At 35.7% G+C, this 17,882-nt stretch overlaps 1 protein-coding gene across 1 annotated transcript in view; it reads right to left on the minus strand.

Moving 5' to 3' along the window:
• Positions 1-10,911: 10,911 nt before the first annotated feature.
• Positions 10,912-17,882, minus strand: part of Cand1 (Cullin-associated and neddylation-dissociated 1) — a 170,405-nt gene continuing 163,434 nt past the window's right edge. The window contains exon 25 of the mRNA XM_089102636.1: positions 10,912-11,117. Coding sequence (XP_088958762.1) covers positions 10,990-11,117 — 128 coding nt within the window. The 3' untranslated portion in view covers positions 10,912-10,989. The remainder of the gene's footprint in view (positions 11,118-17,882) is intronic.

A 17,882-nucleotide genomic window follows, 5' to 3' on the forward strand; every position in this document is an offset into this window, starting at 1 on the left:
TAGTAATCGAAGGAACCACTTACAGAACCGCAGAACCCCCCGCACAACCAGGCTTATGAAAATGTATGCACGGACCCACCTTCCAGGGATGAAGTAATTAAGGCGATCCAAGTTTTGAAAAACCATAAAAGCCCAGGAATAGATGGGATTCCTGCCGAGGCGTTACTAAAAACTCTCCCCGAGGCGGCGGTGGATGAACTTCATAGCGTGATAACCGAAGGTTGGGACAATGAATACATCCCAGATGACTGGAAGACCTTAATAATTGTCCCTATCTTCAAAAAAGGAGACCGAATGGACTGCCAAAACTACCGAGGTATAGCCCTTATCTCCATTGCTCCCAAACTGTTCGTAGTCATACTTTTAAAAAGATTCAGAAACACTAGAAACAGCTGAACACAACCCAACCAAGCAGGATTCAGGCGGGGTATGGGTTGCTAAGACCAGATTATTAGCCTGCGACAGATCCTTGAACACCGGCTTAAACACCAGCAGGAAATAATCCAAATCTTTATAGACTTCATTACCGCGTTTGATTCGGTCCATCGTGATACAATATGGGAGGCAATGAGAGAGGACAGTGTGCCTGAGAAGATCATCAATCTGCTCAAGGCATACTATGCTGGAACAAAGGCCCGGGTAAGAGTCAATGGCGATCTTTCAGATCTGGTCCTGATCAAGGAAGGTGTACGTCAGGGCTGTGTCCTTTCACCAACTTTGTTCAACTTCGTCATCGATTGGATCCTCAGGGTCCTGGACAATTATAAAGGTGTTGTAGTGAGCCCGTCCTTCTCCGTCACAGATCTTGACTATGCTGACGATGTGGAAAGGCTTTCTGAATCCGTTGCAGAAGCCCAGGCTATGATAAATGACGTGCCAGTCAAGGCACTTTCAACTGGTCTCCAAATAAGCCTACCAAAAACAAAATCCATGCGAACAGATGGGATGGATGAAACCCCTGTGACCCTAAATGGTAATCAGATAGAGGATGTCCAGTCGTTCAAATACCTCGGATCGAGTGTCTTCCTTCAATTACGGAAATACCTCTGGAAGCGGAGCGAAATATCGCTACGCACAAAGCTCCGAGTGTATGAAGCTATGGTTCTCTCTGTCCTCCTCTATGGATGTAAAACGTGGTCACTTAAAGCAGCCGAAGAGTGGAGCTTGAATATATTCAACCACAAATGCCTGCGCTATATCCTGGGTATCCGCCCAGGAAACACCATTCCTCAACAGATGCTTTCATATTGTTAACAAATGCAATAAATGAATCATTCTCAAAAAATAACGTCCTAGTTGCAGCATTCCTAGATTTTGAAGGGGCATATGACAATCTGAACCACCAAATCCTTTTAATTAAACTTGCAAACCTTGGACTACCCCCTAATCTAGTATCTTTTATAAAATCTGTGCGAAGTTTCATTGTTTGTGAAGGTTCAGCCTCAACACCCCAAAAAACAATAATCAAGGGCCTTCCTCAGGGAGCAGTCCTCAGCTGCCTCCTCTTTGCCCTATATCTCTGGGACATGAACATCCCCCACACGAATCTACAATATGCTGACGATCTGGTACTATGGTCATCTGGCAAAACCTTTGAGATTGCACAGTCAAAGCTGCAAAAGTCACTTTTCCAATTTGAAAAATTCTCTCAACATTCAGATTTACCCATTGCACCTACCAAGTAAAAAATAATCCAATTTCACTGAAAGCGAAATCATGTTAATGCAAGACTAACTCTAAATGGAATAACTATTCCAGAAGATAATCATATTAATTACCTAGGTCTCATGCTTGACCAAAAACTTAATTTCCACATCCACATTTCAAACACAATAAAAAAAATGCTATAGAAAAACAATTATACTAAAAAGACTTCTTTCCACACCCTGGGAATGTAAGGAGAAAACCTTACTCCAGTTTTATAAATCACATATAAGACCCCATATTGACAATGGCCTCATCGTCTATGGTACATGTGCAAGGACCCAGATGCAAAAAATGAAACAACACAAAACAATATAATACGTCTCATATTTGGTCTTAGGAAACCCACAAGCACCAAGTTTCTGCTTATGGAGAGTGGATTAACAACAATAAGAGAGAGACATAGCTTTCTCTTGATAAAACATCTTACAAAAATTGAATAAAATAGCTCACACACCCTACATAATTGGTTAAGAAATCCAACCATGTATAGAGGCATTGCAGATGAGTATGCCAATATTCAGAAGAAGTTCCCTGTACCCGCAAAGTCTATTGCACCTACTTTCCCCCATTCCCCTCCATGGAATTGGTCAGTTCCCATAATAAATACTGATTTCTTAAAGTGGACTAATGATTTAACCCCCGTCTCTTTTGTCCAGAAAAAAATTGCTGAACTTAATACAATTACTGATAAAAACCATTTCCAAATCTTTGTTGATGGGTCCATTGCAATGGGTGAGAGATTGTATAATAATGTATCTATAATGTCTGCAGAGTTAACTGCCATAATCATGGCATTAGAATACCTTATGGAAAATAAACCCTTGATTGCTAATTCAAATAATATTGTTGTTTATTCTGACTCTTTGTCAAGCCTTGAGTTGCTCTCTTCAGCTCCTCAGTATAAGCTGGATATTGAAACTTATCATAGTCTTAGTATTATAGATGATCTTGCTTGAAGTGGCATAAGAACTTATTTTCAGTATATTCCTAGCCACTCTGGTATAAGTAGTAATCATCAGGTTGATGAAATAGCAAAAAATGCTATAAATATTGACCAGCCAAGTGGAAGACCAATCCCCATCAGAGATATTTACCAATGGAGACTATCAGATATTACATTTAATAAGAATAATCCTATCCTTTCCCCCTTTCCCAATAAGTGCTTTTCTAAAATTTATCACAGAATTCGTTCTGGAACAAATGGACTAAACTTTCTTGCATTCTCGTATCAGTTTCCTAATTCAAGTGGTTCAGTTCCCCTGTCCCCTCTTTGCAGGTATTGTATTATGAATAATGAAACAATTGACCACTGCCTATTTGAATATAATATGCTGACGTCTGCACAGCATACCTTGCATTATAAACTGTTAAAGTGCTTCAAACACCACAAAATATCACTATCAGCCAAGAGCCTAGCCGACTATTCCTGCACACAGAGCACAGAAATCGATATCTATCATCTTATATTTGAACTCCTTGAGTCGAAAGATCTACTGAAAGATATTTGAGAATATATAATAAATAAGAGACAACCAAGCCAGTAGCTCTGTAGCCCACAGAGTGAAGCAAAAGGAAAAGGGCTAAATAGTATCAACTGAAAAGCCCGCCTGCTGTGATCTAGAAGAATAAGAAGAAGAAGTATGTATAATAGGAAGAGTATGTCAAGGGAAAGGCTTTTTATTTGCTCTTTGTAAATTTGTCACGATAACTCCATCATAAAGTGCCATTTGCCAAAAAATGTCCTTTTTTGGTGAAATTCCCGGAGTAGAAATGCTGGGAAGCATGAAAAGGGTACCATAAAACCAACAAGGTTTAAAACCAATAAGCAGAGGTTGGTAACCCCTTTTTTTAGTGCTACCTCTCTCACCCCCTTTAAATACCTAGTAAAGAGCAAACCACAGCCCGTAGTAACCGAAAATTATCGACTGAAGCTGGTTCAAAAATAGTAAATATTATTTCGAATAATTAAATCTTGACTTTTTTGCCAACTTCTCTTTTTTTGTTTTTCTTTGTACTTTTTTTCCTGATGATTTTAATTCTTCAAAAATGCTGAAGTCCAAGAAGCAAAAATAACGGGAGTGTACTTTCTTATGAGAAGCTCCAAATTTTCCACGATAAAACAGCAGAAAAATGGTAATAGTAATGACATAAATTTTTGTAAATTATATTAACTGCACATCTAAAATTCGCTTAATGTCCTTAAGTTTTCTAAAATCTCTATATGTTACACACAGGCCAATATTTCAAAAACAACGGTATTTTTTACCGTTTTTTTACATTTTTTACCAACAAAATTTCAAATTTTTGTATGGAAAACTTAAGAAGGATGTGAAGTAAAACATAAATGTGTAAAATGCCCTATTTTAACAAAAACTCGTGTGGCTTCTTTTGTTGAAGCACTCAGCTGTTTTGACTCTCTGTGGTTAGTAACTGACCTTCTATCTTGGCAATTTTGTAAACTGAGGTTCTGAACTTTAGGGGATTTTTAAGTATTTTGATTTACAAAAGGATGAAAGAAGTAGTCTAGTATGTTCGAGAATTTATAGGAATATTTTTAACCAAAATTACAATCTGGGCTTTCATAAGCCCAAGAAAGACTTATGTGACACATAGGAAGAGAAACATGTTGCCTAAAAATATGGATTTGAGCTGTCAGAACCAAAACAGAAGAGTATTGAAGGACATGGCATTAGCAAGGCTAAGATTAGAGAGGAAAAAAATAAGGATAGGGCTAATAGTTCCGCACCTGTTCTATGCTTCGACCTTTAAAATGTATCGCGCTTCCTCGTAATAAGTTTAAGTTCATAAGTTTATTAATCCACATTCACAAACAAATAAATAAATTAAACAACACTTTCATGCTGGAGAAAACCTATGAAGGTTTGCGATCGCGCGAAAGTCCACGTAACTACTTACCTATTAACTCAACTATTTACATAAACCTCAACTATTTAATTAAAACTATTATAAATAAACCCAAAATAGATAAACTATAACCTATATATAAAAAAAAATGATAAAAATAAAAAATATATAGAAAAATAGATAAATAATTGAATTAAAAATAACAATAGATAAACAAAATATAAAAGAAAAATAATAATAACGAATTCAGTGTCCATCACTCAATATACTCAACTCCCTCTCCCCCACCCTGCCCTTCCAGCCTTACCTTAGCCCTTATCCACCCTTAACTTCCCAGCCCACCCTTACCTCTCCAGCTCCTCTTCCTCCTCTACTCAACCTACCAGCCCTAATAAAATTTAACAAATTCCCCCCCCCCCCAAAAAAAAAATATTTTTAATTCTTTTTAAATTGAGGTACATGTTCCACCGCTCTAATGCTCAATGGTAGCTCATTCCATACAGATGGACCTAGGTGTTTCATTGAAAATGAAGAATTGGTACCACGACGCAAATCATCAACTATATTATCACTTTGCCTAGTTCCATAATTATGCAGATCACTATTAATTTGGTAATAATTCTAAAAACATCAGGGGTTAAACCATTCTTACACTGAAACACAAATACTGCAGCTTGGTAATCTCTTATCTGACCTACATTAAGGAGCTTCATGGACCTAAAACAAGCACATGTGTCATGTACATCCTAGACATACCAACCGGTTGTTCTAACAGCTTTATTTTGTAGAACTTGCACTCTTCTATAGTTGCATAAGAAGTTACTGCTCCATAGAAGGCAACCTTAGGAGATGTGTGGATAAACCAACGAATAATATATAGTTAAAAGTATTCTTTGAGGGAGAAAGTGCTGCAGACGTTAAAGTATTCCTACCCCACGGGCAATTTTTGATGAAATTGCGTCACTGTGACACTTCCATGCGAGATCGCAATCAAGATAAAAACCAAGGTAGCCAAAGACGCATGAGATCATAGATGAGGTAAAGCAGCAGACCTAACACTGATCCTTGTGGTACTCCACACGTCACTGGAAATGCTGCTGAGCCCACATCATTCAACACTACTTTGAGGGATCTCCCTGTGATATAAATTTCAAACCACTTTCAGAACTTTCCGTGGACACCTAACGACTCCATCCGACTTAGCAGAGTTTGAAAATCAACTGTATCGAATGCTTTGCGAATATCTATAAATATAGACAAAGGTGTTTCACCTCTGTCCATACCACTGTTAATTGATTCCATAAGTTGTTGCAAAGCATTCGTCGTCGAGTGCCCTTTGCAAAATCCGAATTGGGTCTCACTCAGCAAATCAATAGCTTGTCGCAAACTATATACACGTTTATGAATAACTTTTTCTAATAATTTCGGAAACAATGGAAGGATCGAAATCGGTCTCCAATTCTCAATTTCCTTTTTAGGGCCACCTTTATGAAGTGGCAGCCTATCACTTTCACAACTTTTAGCTGATCAGGAAAAATGCCCTTTTCAAGTGACAGGTTTATAATAAAAATCAGACACGGTAAAATATAATGCATTATTGCCCTAAACGCTCGAAGAGATAAGCCGTCCACTCCCACCAAATTTGATTTCAGAAATTTTATTATTTTAAGCAGTTCATCACTTGTACACGGATCAAAGGCTAATTCAAAACTCTCACCTCTATTATCACATATAATGTATTCTTGAACCTGTTGACATCTTTTTTTTACACTATTTTGCACTTTAATACCAATATTGGAGAAAAAATTACCAAACTCATTTGCAATTCCAGACTTATCATCAAGGGCGAGCCCTTCAAGTTGTACTTCATTCCTTCCAATTTCAGCATTCTCATTGGTCACTTCATTTATAAGTTTCCATGTTTCTTTAATATTTCCTTTACAATTTGAAAACTTTCTATCATAATATACGGCCATAGCTTTGCGACGTAATTTTTGTTCACTAAATTACGCTGTATTTTGAACAATTCATACGAAACATCACTTTTATCATCTAGATATCTTTGATAAAGCTCAATCCTTAGCTTTCTTTCTTCCAGTATTTTACTCGTTATCCATGGCCTACGGGGTTCCTGTTTCCTCAGTTTCATTACCTTAATAGAATAAACAATATCAGGAATGGGCAGAATAACTGACATTATATTATCAAATGCTCTCGTAGAGTATTCTTCTTCGGAAAATATAGGGATACAGTCGATAACACTAACCTCCTCCACGAACTTTTGAAGATTCCCTTTTTTAATTAACCTTGTCTTTATTTTCTTTTTCTTTGGTCTGTGCAACTGACACTTCATAACACTCACCAATGGAAGATGGTCAGAACCAAGAAAGGCCACAACATCAGCATAAAAAAGCTTCAAATTGGCAGAACAAACGAAAATATTATCAATTAGGGTTGCACTCTATCCAATAATCCTCGTGGGTACACCCACAAGCGAGCATAGATCATTCGATATCATAAACTTTAAAAAATCAACATTCAGATTTGACAAATCAAGCAGGTTAAAACTAAAATCATCCATAACAATATGACTGGCTCCAGACGGTACCTTTGAAATCAGCTGACTCATACATCCCACAAAATCCTCCTGGTGAGCACTGGGCGGTATATACACCATACTAATTATATTTTTTCTCAAAATAATGCTTCATAAATGAAAAATTACAACATATAACTTGATAGGTGTATTCTACGGGCTTCTGGGGAACGCATAGAAGAAGTGTACTTCTTAGCGTGGCCTGAAACAATTGCAGGTCATGCAGCAAACGAAATAGCAAGTGGTTGTCTCCTGATTGTTGAAGAAATTCTATCTACTTATCCTGACCTTTCTGATATTTATCACTTGGTCGAATTCATGTGTGCCACAGAACCAAAATTCAATCATCAGCTTTGCTATGCAAGATCTACTTCGCAAGTACCCTAGACTGTAGAAAGTAACAATGGAACACTGTGATTCAGGTCACTCGAGCAGGAACCAAATGCCTCCATAGTTGTATTGAAAGAAGTCTGAAGCATAACGGAGCATATTCACAACTGAACTAGGTGAAGCAGCTCAAAATATTTAGCATAAAGCATTCGTACATCATTACTCAAACGAACAAAGCCCTGGATTTTCAGTAGGCCTCCAAGATCTATAAGTACGCTAATGTTGCATTTTCCAAAGTTAAGCAAGTTCAATGGTGCTTATTATCAATTCAAAGAATAAATTACACATAATAACAATACTCAGTCCATTCCTGGACGCTGAGATCCTCAATCGCTACCTTTTAAACGTAATATACAGCGTGGTCACTGCTCCTACTCTCAGAAACAACCTTGCCTCTCGTTATTTCCAACATAACTACCAATTTTCCTCCTGCCCTTTGCCCCAGAGGAAGCCGCCTTATAATTATACCAAAATAAAATTTTAGCTTTATATTTAACTACTTATATTTAACACATTATATAAAACTCTTTTTTTTACCATTATTTAACAAATCTTTTCCAATGCTAATAAATGATTTTTACTCTTCTTTTAAACGAAGGGATAGAGCTCCTACCTCTCAGCTCTTCTAGTAACAGGTCCCATGACACATGACACAAGGCTACTCGAAAAGACTCCGTAACAAACTGTCGTTTTCTGATGAATCAATCAACTCAGGGCAAGGCAAAATAAACAAGACAAAAAGTGATAGACATTAGAGACATTTTTCGGCTATACGCTAAATAAGACTAAAAATGACGGACATTAGACATATTTGGCTAAGAGCTAAAAAATATTCAGAATTATTTACATTGGAGACATATTTTGGCTAAAAGCTAAGCGAAACTAAAACTGATCGATATTAGAGACATTTTTCGGCTAAAAGTTGAACAAGACTAAAAATGATGGACATTAGAGACATATTTCAGCTAAAAGCTAAAAAGGATTAAAAATCATAGGTATTAGACATTTTTCTGCTAAACGCTAGGCAAGGCAGAAATTGATGGACATTTAAGACATTTTTCGCTAAAAGCTGAACAAGACAAAAAATGATAGACACTAGAGACATTTTTCAGCTACAAGCTAAAAAGACTAAAAATAATGGACATTAAAGACATTTTTCGACTAAACACTAAACAAGACTAAAAATAATGGACATTATAGACATTTTCCGGCTAAAAGCTGGATAAGATTAATAATTATCGACTTTAGAGACACTTATTGGATAGAAGTTAAAACGACTAAAAATCATAGACACAAGAGATATTCTTTGGCTAATAGCTAAACAAGACTAAAAATAATGGACATCAGACACATTTTTCAGCTAAAAGCTAAAAAGGACTAAAAATCAAAAAAATTATAGACTTTTTTTTTGGCTAAAAGCTGAACCAGACTAATGATGATCGACATTAGAGAAATTGTTTCGGCTAAAAGCTAAAAAAGACTAAATATCATAGACATAACTTAGACATAAGAGGCATTTTTCGGCTAGGAGCTAAACAAGACTAAAAATGATGGACACAGAGACATTATTCTGCTAATAGCTGAGCAAGACTAAAAATGATGGACATTATAAACACTTTTCGGCTAAACGATGAACAAGACTAATAATGATCAACATTAGAGACATTTTCCTGCTAAAAGCTAAAAAAGACTAGATATCATATATGTATGATACATTTTTCGGCTAAACGCTAAGCAAGGCTAAAAATAATGAACATTAGGGCTAGAAGCTGGAAAAGACTAAAAAGGATGGACATTAGAGACATTTTTCGACTAAAAGCTAAACAAGAATAAAACGAAGGACATTATAAATAATTATCAGCTAAAAGCTACAAAAGATTAAAAATGACTATCAAGAGTAAAAATGATAGACATTATAGATAATTATTAGCTAAAACCTATAAAAGATTAAAAATTACTAAAAATAATGGATAAAAACTAAGTAAGACTAAAATTGACAAAAAATGATGGAAATAATACGACATTTTTGACTATAAGCTAAGAAAGACTAAAATGAAATGATAGACATTAGAGACACTTTTCGGCTAAAGGCTGAACAAGACTAAAAACGACGGAAATTATAGACATCTTTCGACTAAAAGCTGAACAAGATTAATAATTAACGACATAAGAGACTTTTTTCAGCTAAAAGCTAAACAAGACTAAAAATTATGGTCATTCGAGACATTTTTTTGGCTAAAATCTTAACAAGACTAAAAACTATGGACATTATAGACATTTTTTGGCTAAAGGCTGAACAGAATTAATAATGATCGAGATTAGATACGTTTTTCGGCTAAAAACTAAAAAAGCCTAAAAATTATAAATTCCTCTACAGACATAAAGGAATCTCTCCTTCTAAAAAATCTCTAAAGCCTAAAAATCTCTTGTTCTATCCTTTACAGACGCTAAAATACCACGTTCCTTACTCAATCGTAATTTTCTGTAAAGCAGTTTTTCATCATCTGTAATTTTGCATGCGTCAGAGATACTAAAAACGATACTTCCATTGCTGGAAGAGCAATGATGTAATTTATGCTCTTGAAATGTGCTCATATGTCTCTCATATAAATTCTTTTTAAAAAAAATTAAGTCTCTAAACGAATTTTCTCAAACTCATGATATATATATATCGTTTCATGAAAAATATTCAGAAAATTACTTCCAACGTTCAGCAACACTTCGCATACATACAGTTTTGCCTTGTATTCATTTGATAAACAGTACCTGTTTTGACGTAAGCAAAATGCGTGGTTGAGACTTGAATGTTGTGAACTGGGACATGATAGGAATGAAGATAAAGGTTTGGATATGGAAATATACAACATTTTAAACAAAATTTATATATTTTAAGAGCCTTTCTCTAATTTAGTAGTGGTATACTTATATTTTTCTTTCTTGTATATACGGGATTTCGGTCCATGTAATCTTACAGTGGATGATTCTGTAGCCTGTTTGTTTATATATTTTATTTAGAAGGTAATATTTTTTTTTTTTTTTTGTCTGCGATGTCAACGTTATTTTTTCGTTGCGCTTTTATATATATATTTTTTCCTTTGTTTTTTTAAGCCTTCAAAACGAGCAAAAATTTTTCAGTCAAGACTTCCACCACTAAAATATATAAAAAAAATCCAAAAGTAGATTTGATCAAGTTGGCTTCTGAATATTTCACAAGTGCAGCAGTTGTCAACATTTTGTTTTCTTTTTTTAGGGGTAATTTCTCGAGTCATGGACGATTTCCTGATTTTGACAACACAAAGAATACGAACGACAGTTTAACTTCATGGAACATGCACAAAAGTGGAATCTAACGGTTACAAATAACGCATCATTTATTTAGAATTGAACTGAGATAGCTTGCTACAAAAAAATCACATTTTCTTAGTTAAAAATCAATTCAAGTCCATCAAGGCTTGATCTATTGGGGCTGAAGTGTCTTTCTTGATTGACTCGTACAAAGCCATTAACTCGGAGTTGCTCTTTATCGTTGCCATCAGTTCGTTCAATTGAGGATTTTTTTCTGAAACACAAATTGATATAAGACGCTTTCTACATAGGGAGGGAATAGAGTTTTAAAACCTGAAAAATTTGCTTTATGTACGGTTATTTGTTACAATTAAATTATAGTATACAAGTTATTTACTACTTTACAATTAAATCATTTTAGTTAGGTTTAAATTATCTAATTTATAAGTTATTTATTACTTCTTACTATCTTTATAATAAATCAACCTATTTGCTCACTAAATTTCATAAATATATAATAGATCTCATCAGTGTTTTTAATTGATTTTCTCTTCTATTAGTCTCAAATAAACGGAAAAACCCGTTTATTTTTTATCTCAAATAAAGGTTTCATACGATTTGCTGTTCGTACGGAACATTCGAACCTGTAGAATATTCTTATTTTTGATGTCTTACGTGCACCAATCTCATAAGAAAAATATCTAAGCCATTTAGTAGTGGATTGAGGTGAAACATAAGAGTTTGAAGGATAAGCTTTGCGAATTTCTTAGCTGGTGCCTCCCGAACCTACAGCTTTCTCGGAGGGACATAAAGGATGCTTTCTACCTGAGATCAGGCCTTGCATTAGTTAAGAGGCATAACCTGAAAATCCGAAATGCGGTTCTCAGGAAAAGATTTGCATTGAAACAGAGCGGCCTAGGGGTTGCTTCGGACTACAGTACGTATCAATACAAGGCTAGACAAAATTTAAAGCCAGTGCTGTCCCAAGCCCTAGTCAAAATGCGCGGCTCAAAGGCGATAGGCTTATCATTGAAGGTAAAACGTACACATACTACCGTGAATGTCAAAAAGTAAAAGAAATTACAGTAATCCACCCAATTAGGCCCCCTAATCCAGCGCAAAGTAGCTCAGAAATCAGGAGTATAAATGCCGCTAATGTGAATGGAAATAACCAGAGCTCAGTCCAGAGCTGCCCTTCAGATCAGTCAGACTGGTCTGGTAATGAAAGTGACACGAACACGATAGTTGAAAGAAACAGCAACTTGCCGAAAACAGTAGGAACAGAGAAAGGTCGTAAAAGCAGCGAGATTAGCCCCGTCGATAATACTTACAGTCGCACCGCTAGAAATGTACGGCAAAGAAATGACGACCCATTGACAAGCCGGGTTATTGAAGGAATTCGCCACCAATTTACAGACAAAACACACGCCCGTTCAGGCAGCTAGAGAAAAATCAGCCTTGGCAGTACAGGGGTATTAATAGGCCTAGGAGCGACGATTATTACCGGTTAGCTTACCCCCCAAGTGATTACCGAGCCCAATAGGATCGACAAGGCCATACACAAACCCTGAAGTTTGTATCTTGGAATGTATAGGGTATAAAAAACAAGTAAGTTCTGTGGAAAGCGAGTTGTCAAATTTTGACTTTGTAGCATTAATAGAAACCTGGCATTGCCCTAGTGAAACTCCAAAAGTAAGAGGTTTCAATGTGGAAAGCGTATCGCGAGATTTAGCTTTGAACAACCGTTATTTTGGAGGCCTTGTAGAGTTGATAAAAGATGAGTCTTTCAAAAGTTTTACAAAGCTGAAAAGTAAATCAGAAAATGTTATTTGGATTAGATTAGAATGTTTGGATGGACTGTGTATTGTAATAGGATCGATTTATATTCCGCCTCAAAATAACTCGTAACGAAATGAAGATACGTGGAATTTGTTGGTAAAAGAAGAAATAGATGAAAAAAGAGCTCACTTTGAAAATGATACACTGATATTAATGGGGGATTTTAATGCTTATACTACTGAAGAAGTTAAATTAAAAGATTCCAGGTATTCCGTCAGCAGTCCCAGCCGTCTACAGGATTCCCAGAGCTAGCAGGGATGAAAAAAGAAGAATAAATGAATGGGGAAGAAGGTTGCTGACACTATGCGCAGAATCAGGTTTGATGATTGGAAATGGAAGATTTGGAAAGGATAAAAATCAGGGTGAGTTAACCTGCGTATCTGGGGCTAAAGCAAGTTTAATTGATTATGCTTTGGTGGATATTCGCTGGGATCCGAATTACCTTAATGTGGATGTGCTTAAGCTACAAGGATCGGACCATCTACTGGTATTTTTAGAAATTAGATCAAGGAGTGCTCCCCATAGGAGGGAAATTTCAAGGGAAAGTCGTATTTATAATAAAAATGTTAGACGTCAGATACCTAGGGAATGGTCTAAAGAGGAAAATGTTAAATTAAGCGAAGCGTTTTCAGAGGATGATGTAGCTATAAGGCTAGGTGATTTAGAGAGGATAAATAATCAAGATAGATTGATAGAAGAGTTCACGGAGATTTTACATGAAATAGCAGGCCCAGTTCTAGGAAATAAAGGAGGTTGTAAGGATATAGAATTTTTGATGAGGAATCAAAAAAATAAAAGAATAAAAAAAATTTAGAATTGATTAAAGAATTGGAGATTTTGAGGGAAGAGGAAAAAGAGGAAAATAGGCTTAGACTAGTAACAAGGTTTAAAAATGTTCGCCGGGGGTATAAACACCTTTTAAAACAGAAGAAGAGACTGGCTATTCAAAAAGATAAGGAGGAGCTGATCCAGTTTTATGAAAAGAGCGATATGCGGTCTTTCTGGAGAAACATAAAAAAAAGGGGGCTCCATAGCCCAGCCAAAAGTACCAGACCCGAAAACATGGCCGACATACTACAACGACGCGGTTCAGGAAGACTATTCGTTTGATTGCTGGTTCAGCGACGAATTATCGAATACAAAGAATGAGATCAGGCTCCCACTGACAGAACACGGTTATGATCTGATAAAACCCGCATCGAAAGAAGAAATCGAAGAATGCATAAGCGCCATGGAAGGTGGATCGGCACCTGGTAGCGATGGAGTCCCAACAAAGATCTTGAAACAATTCCAACTTCGATTTATGCCCATCTTCTTGGCTATCTTTAACTAAGTTCTGGCTTCTGGAGAATGGCCCTCGTCGCGGAAAACATCCTTGATTTTGCCACTATTCAAAAAGGGAGACCCAGCGGATCACAGTAATTATCGACCGATATCTTTAGTACCTAGTCTTAGCAAAATATTAGAAAGAATACTAGATGCTAGATTAGCTCATTGGTTAGAAAAATATAGGATTTTGAAGGAGGAGCAGGCAGGATTTCGAGATGGATATAATGCTATTGATAGGGTCTTAGTCCTACACGCGCTTGTAGAGAAATACACAAAAGGGAAGAATAGGTTGTACGTTGCATTTTTAGATCTAGAAAAGGCCTTCGACAGTATTGATAGGATTTTTCTGTGCTTAAAACTGTTAAATGTAGGCTTGCCAAGACTTTTTGTTAGGATATTAGCTGATATGTCTAGAAAAAAATTTTGAATAGTTAAAGATTTAGGGAAGGGATTATCGTCACCGTTTGAAATTAGAAAAGGAGTAAAACAGGGTAGTAGTATTTCGCCTAGGTTGTTCACGTTGTATATAAATGATATTGTTGACCATTTTAAAAAGGTATGGGCCCCTACGGTGTCACTACGGAACCTGACGTTATCTCTGTTGCTTTTTGCTGATGATGCGGTGTAGATAGGCAAGTCACCAGAGGAGCTCCAAATCTTATTGAGTATATTAGAAGAATATTTAGATAGAAAGAAACTAGTGTTGACTATCAAAAAGACTGAGATTATGGTTTTTGGAGGAATTCGTGTGAATAATGACGATCAAAAAGTAGAATTGTATTATAAAGGTGAAAAAGTAAGAGAGCGAAAATTTTAAATATTTGGGAATAACACTTTCAGCAAAAGGAGGATGGAAAGATCATGTAAAAGAGATGATTAAGAGAGGGAAAGCAGTTTCAGCTGCCATTTTACGTAATTCAAGGTTTTCAAGTATAGTATAAAGATCTAAAAGATCTAAAGATCTAGTATAAAAGATCTAAAAATGCATAAATATGTTTTTAATTCTAAAGTTTTACTTAATATCGATTACAAGGCTAAACTCTGAGAGCATAACATGGCAGTAAAATTGGAATCAATTCAGCTGCAACACTTTAAAAGACTTATTTGCTTACACATAACGACTCACAATCAGTCAATAAAAGGTGACTTAGGAGTATTTTCCCTGAGAATGAGTAGATTAGCACAGATGATTCGGTACTGGCTAAAAGTTCTAAGTCTGCCAGAAGACAGGTTAGCAAAAGCAGCTTATGTGGAGATGCTACGGTCGAAACATAAAAGATCGTGGCCGTATCAAATAAAATATGTTTTAGATGGATTAGGATTATTCTATATTTGGAATGAGGGGCTATGACTCTCATATCAGGATGAGTCGTTTTTGGCAAAGCTTTTAGAAAGAATAAAAGACCAGGAAGTCCAAATGTGGACCCAGGTAGTTAAAACATCTGAGACATTCAAGTTTTATTCCAAAGTAAAAGAGATATTTGGATTTGAATATTATTTTAAACTAGGATTATCATGGGAGACGTGAAGAACTTCGTTTTGGATCCAAGCGAATTACCTGCCACTTAAAAATAGAAAAAGAGTATTTGAAAGAAAAAGGGTGGCCCCAGATGCAGATGCGGGTTACTCTTGCCCCAGATGTAACCTAGGTATTGAGGATGTGACCCATTTTCTCGCCGAGTGCCAGCAACTTTCTCTATTAGAGGAAAGTATTTTGAGGGTGGTAACTTGGAGTTCCCGGGGATCCTGAAAAAGACTGTAAAAAGGACCATCAGGCAGTTATGTAAATACGTAAATGAAGCGTTGACATCAATGAGTGAAACTTGATGTTTATGTTATTTTTCTTGTAGAGTGTAATTAAGAATACTGTTCTGTATGGCCTGTTTTGTTGGCTTATAATAAATTATTATTATTATTATCAGACGCTTTACTACTATTGTAAAAAATCATTGATGCCACTCAAGATGACCTAGGCTGTATAATTGGCGAGGCCACAAAAGAGAAACACATATATACACATTTTGAAAAATTAAAAATAAGACTAAATACCTGTCTTAATTCTTGCGCTGTGTTTTGCACCTTTATACAGGAGTTCGAATGTTGATACATTCGAATTTGAACAATAAAATATCCATTTAAACAATCTATAATACAGTGCGGTCGTAATATGGAAAACCGTTTCTTTTAGTTTAGTTCTCATTTTTGTTGCTCATGTTATTTATTCTTCTAGGCATTATCTCATTGTAGCCGTTTCTAGGGGGGGGGGGCAACCAGGGCAGTTGCCCCAGCTGCCGTGGCTTGGGGGCCACAACTGGGGCATTGCCCACTTCGATCCATTTTTCGCTTTGATTCAGTTTTTTGGTTATATTTGAGGCAGGAAGGGGACGCTGTAATTAATTTTTCCCTGGAACACCACCAGCCCTGGAACAGTTCTGTTTCTCATTACCAAATATATAGCTGGTCCAATTGTTGGTCATATCGTCTATTTCAGCATATATATTTCCTATATATAACTACAATATATAAACTAATAAGAAAATTCAATAACATAAGAGTAATTTGTATTTGCATTTGTGACTTGTAAAGCAAAACTACGGATTTGTCATCTGTGCAAGACAAAATTAAGGACTACTTTTTCACCTCTAAGAACCATTACAAAAATATTCTCGGTCTCATTTCTACCAATATAAAACACTTTTTTCTCTTTTCTTCTTTTTATCTCACTACTATAATTTCTCCTAACAGGGTTGACTCAATCACAATAATTATTATAACTCTTTTTTGTTTGATTCCTTAAAGTACCGGGGACGTTAAAAATGAAGTCAGAGTGTTTGTATTGGTTGACTGTATACTTGCACAATTATACAAAAAAAAAAAAATGAAAAAAAATCGAAAATTCAATTTTAATGAAAAATAGCTCAATTTTAATGAAAAACATATTCACGTTGGTGAATTTGCAACTAGATTTGGTCTCAGGTTAAAATTCAGATTCGTTATACTAGCTGACAGAATTTATAAAAATAAAAGAGTTTAGAAACAACAAAATAACTGGTTTTCTCACTGCTAAAAACAATGCTAGTACTATTCTTTGTCAGATATGTGCTCAAAGGAGTTTGTTTTTCACGAAATTTTCTAAAAAGACACTAGAAAATTTCACATTCAATCTGACATACCAGCCCGCAATAAATACAGCTATGTCGCAAGAACATTTTTGGTTGGCACAATTTACCGTCTTCTATCACGGATTCTCGTCCAACTTTACACACTATATATAATACTTCTCCATGTTCTTTAATTTACAGTTCCGACAATTTTTTCTCGAAACCTAGAGTTTTCCAGTAGGAAACAGATGAAAAAATCTTTAAAGAGTTCAACTTGATTGATTTTAAAAAAAAAATCTTGAGCATTCCTTGGTAATTTTTACAATTTCTTTTGAAGAAAAAGTGGAAATATATACATCTTAGTGGATTACTTCTTAAGGGAGACTAATGCAGTTCTCCTACTACATTTCGGCTGCAGAGAAATCTGCAGGAAAACAGATATACTGAGAAGCAGGAGTTTTTTAAAGATTATTTTATCATAGACAGTTTGAAGTGAATTTTCAATATAAAGTATTTGCTTGAAGAATGAAATATAGATTGGATGGGAAACTTCTTACCCCTTGATGCCAGACAAGAATTAACTGGGTAAGCCACGATTGGAAGAAAGATGTATTGAGGAGCAGGAATGTTTTTTAAGACTTACTTGATCATTGATGATTTAAAGTGAATGAAACAATTTCAATATAAAATATTTGCTCGAAGAACGAAATATACATCAGATAGGAGATTTCCGACCCCTTGATACCAGATAAATATAACGAAGTAAGCCA

This window comes from Artemia sp. Qi Xiang Cuo, chromosome 16 (genome assembly GCF_049724085.1).
Source record: "Artemia sp. Qi Xiang Cuo chromosome 16, ASM4972408v1, whole genome shotgun sequence".
Lineage (NCBI taxonomy): Eukaryota > Metazoa > Arthropoda > Branchiopoda > Anostraca > Artemiidae > Artemia > Artemia sp. Qi Xiang Cuo.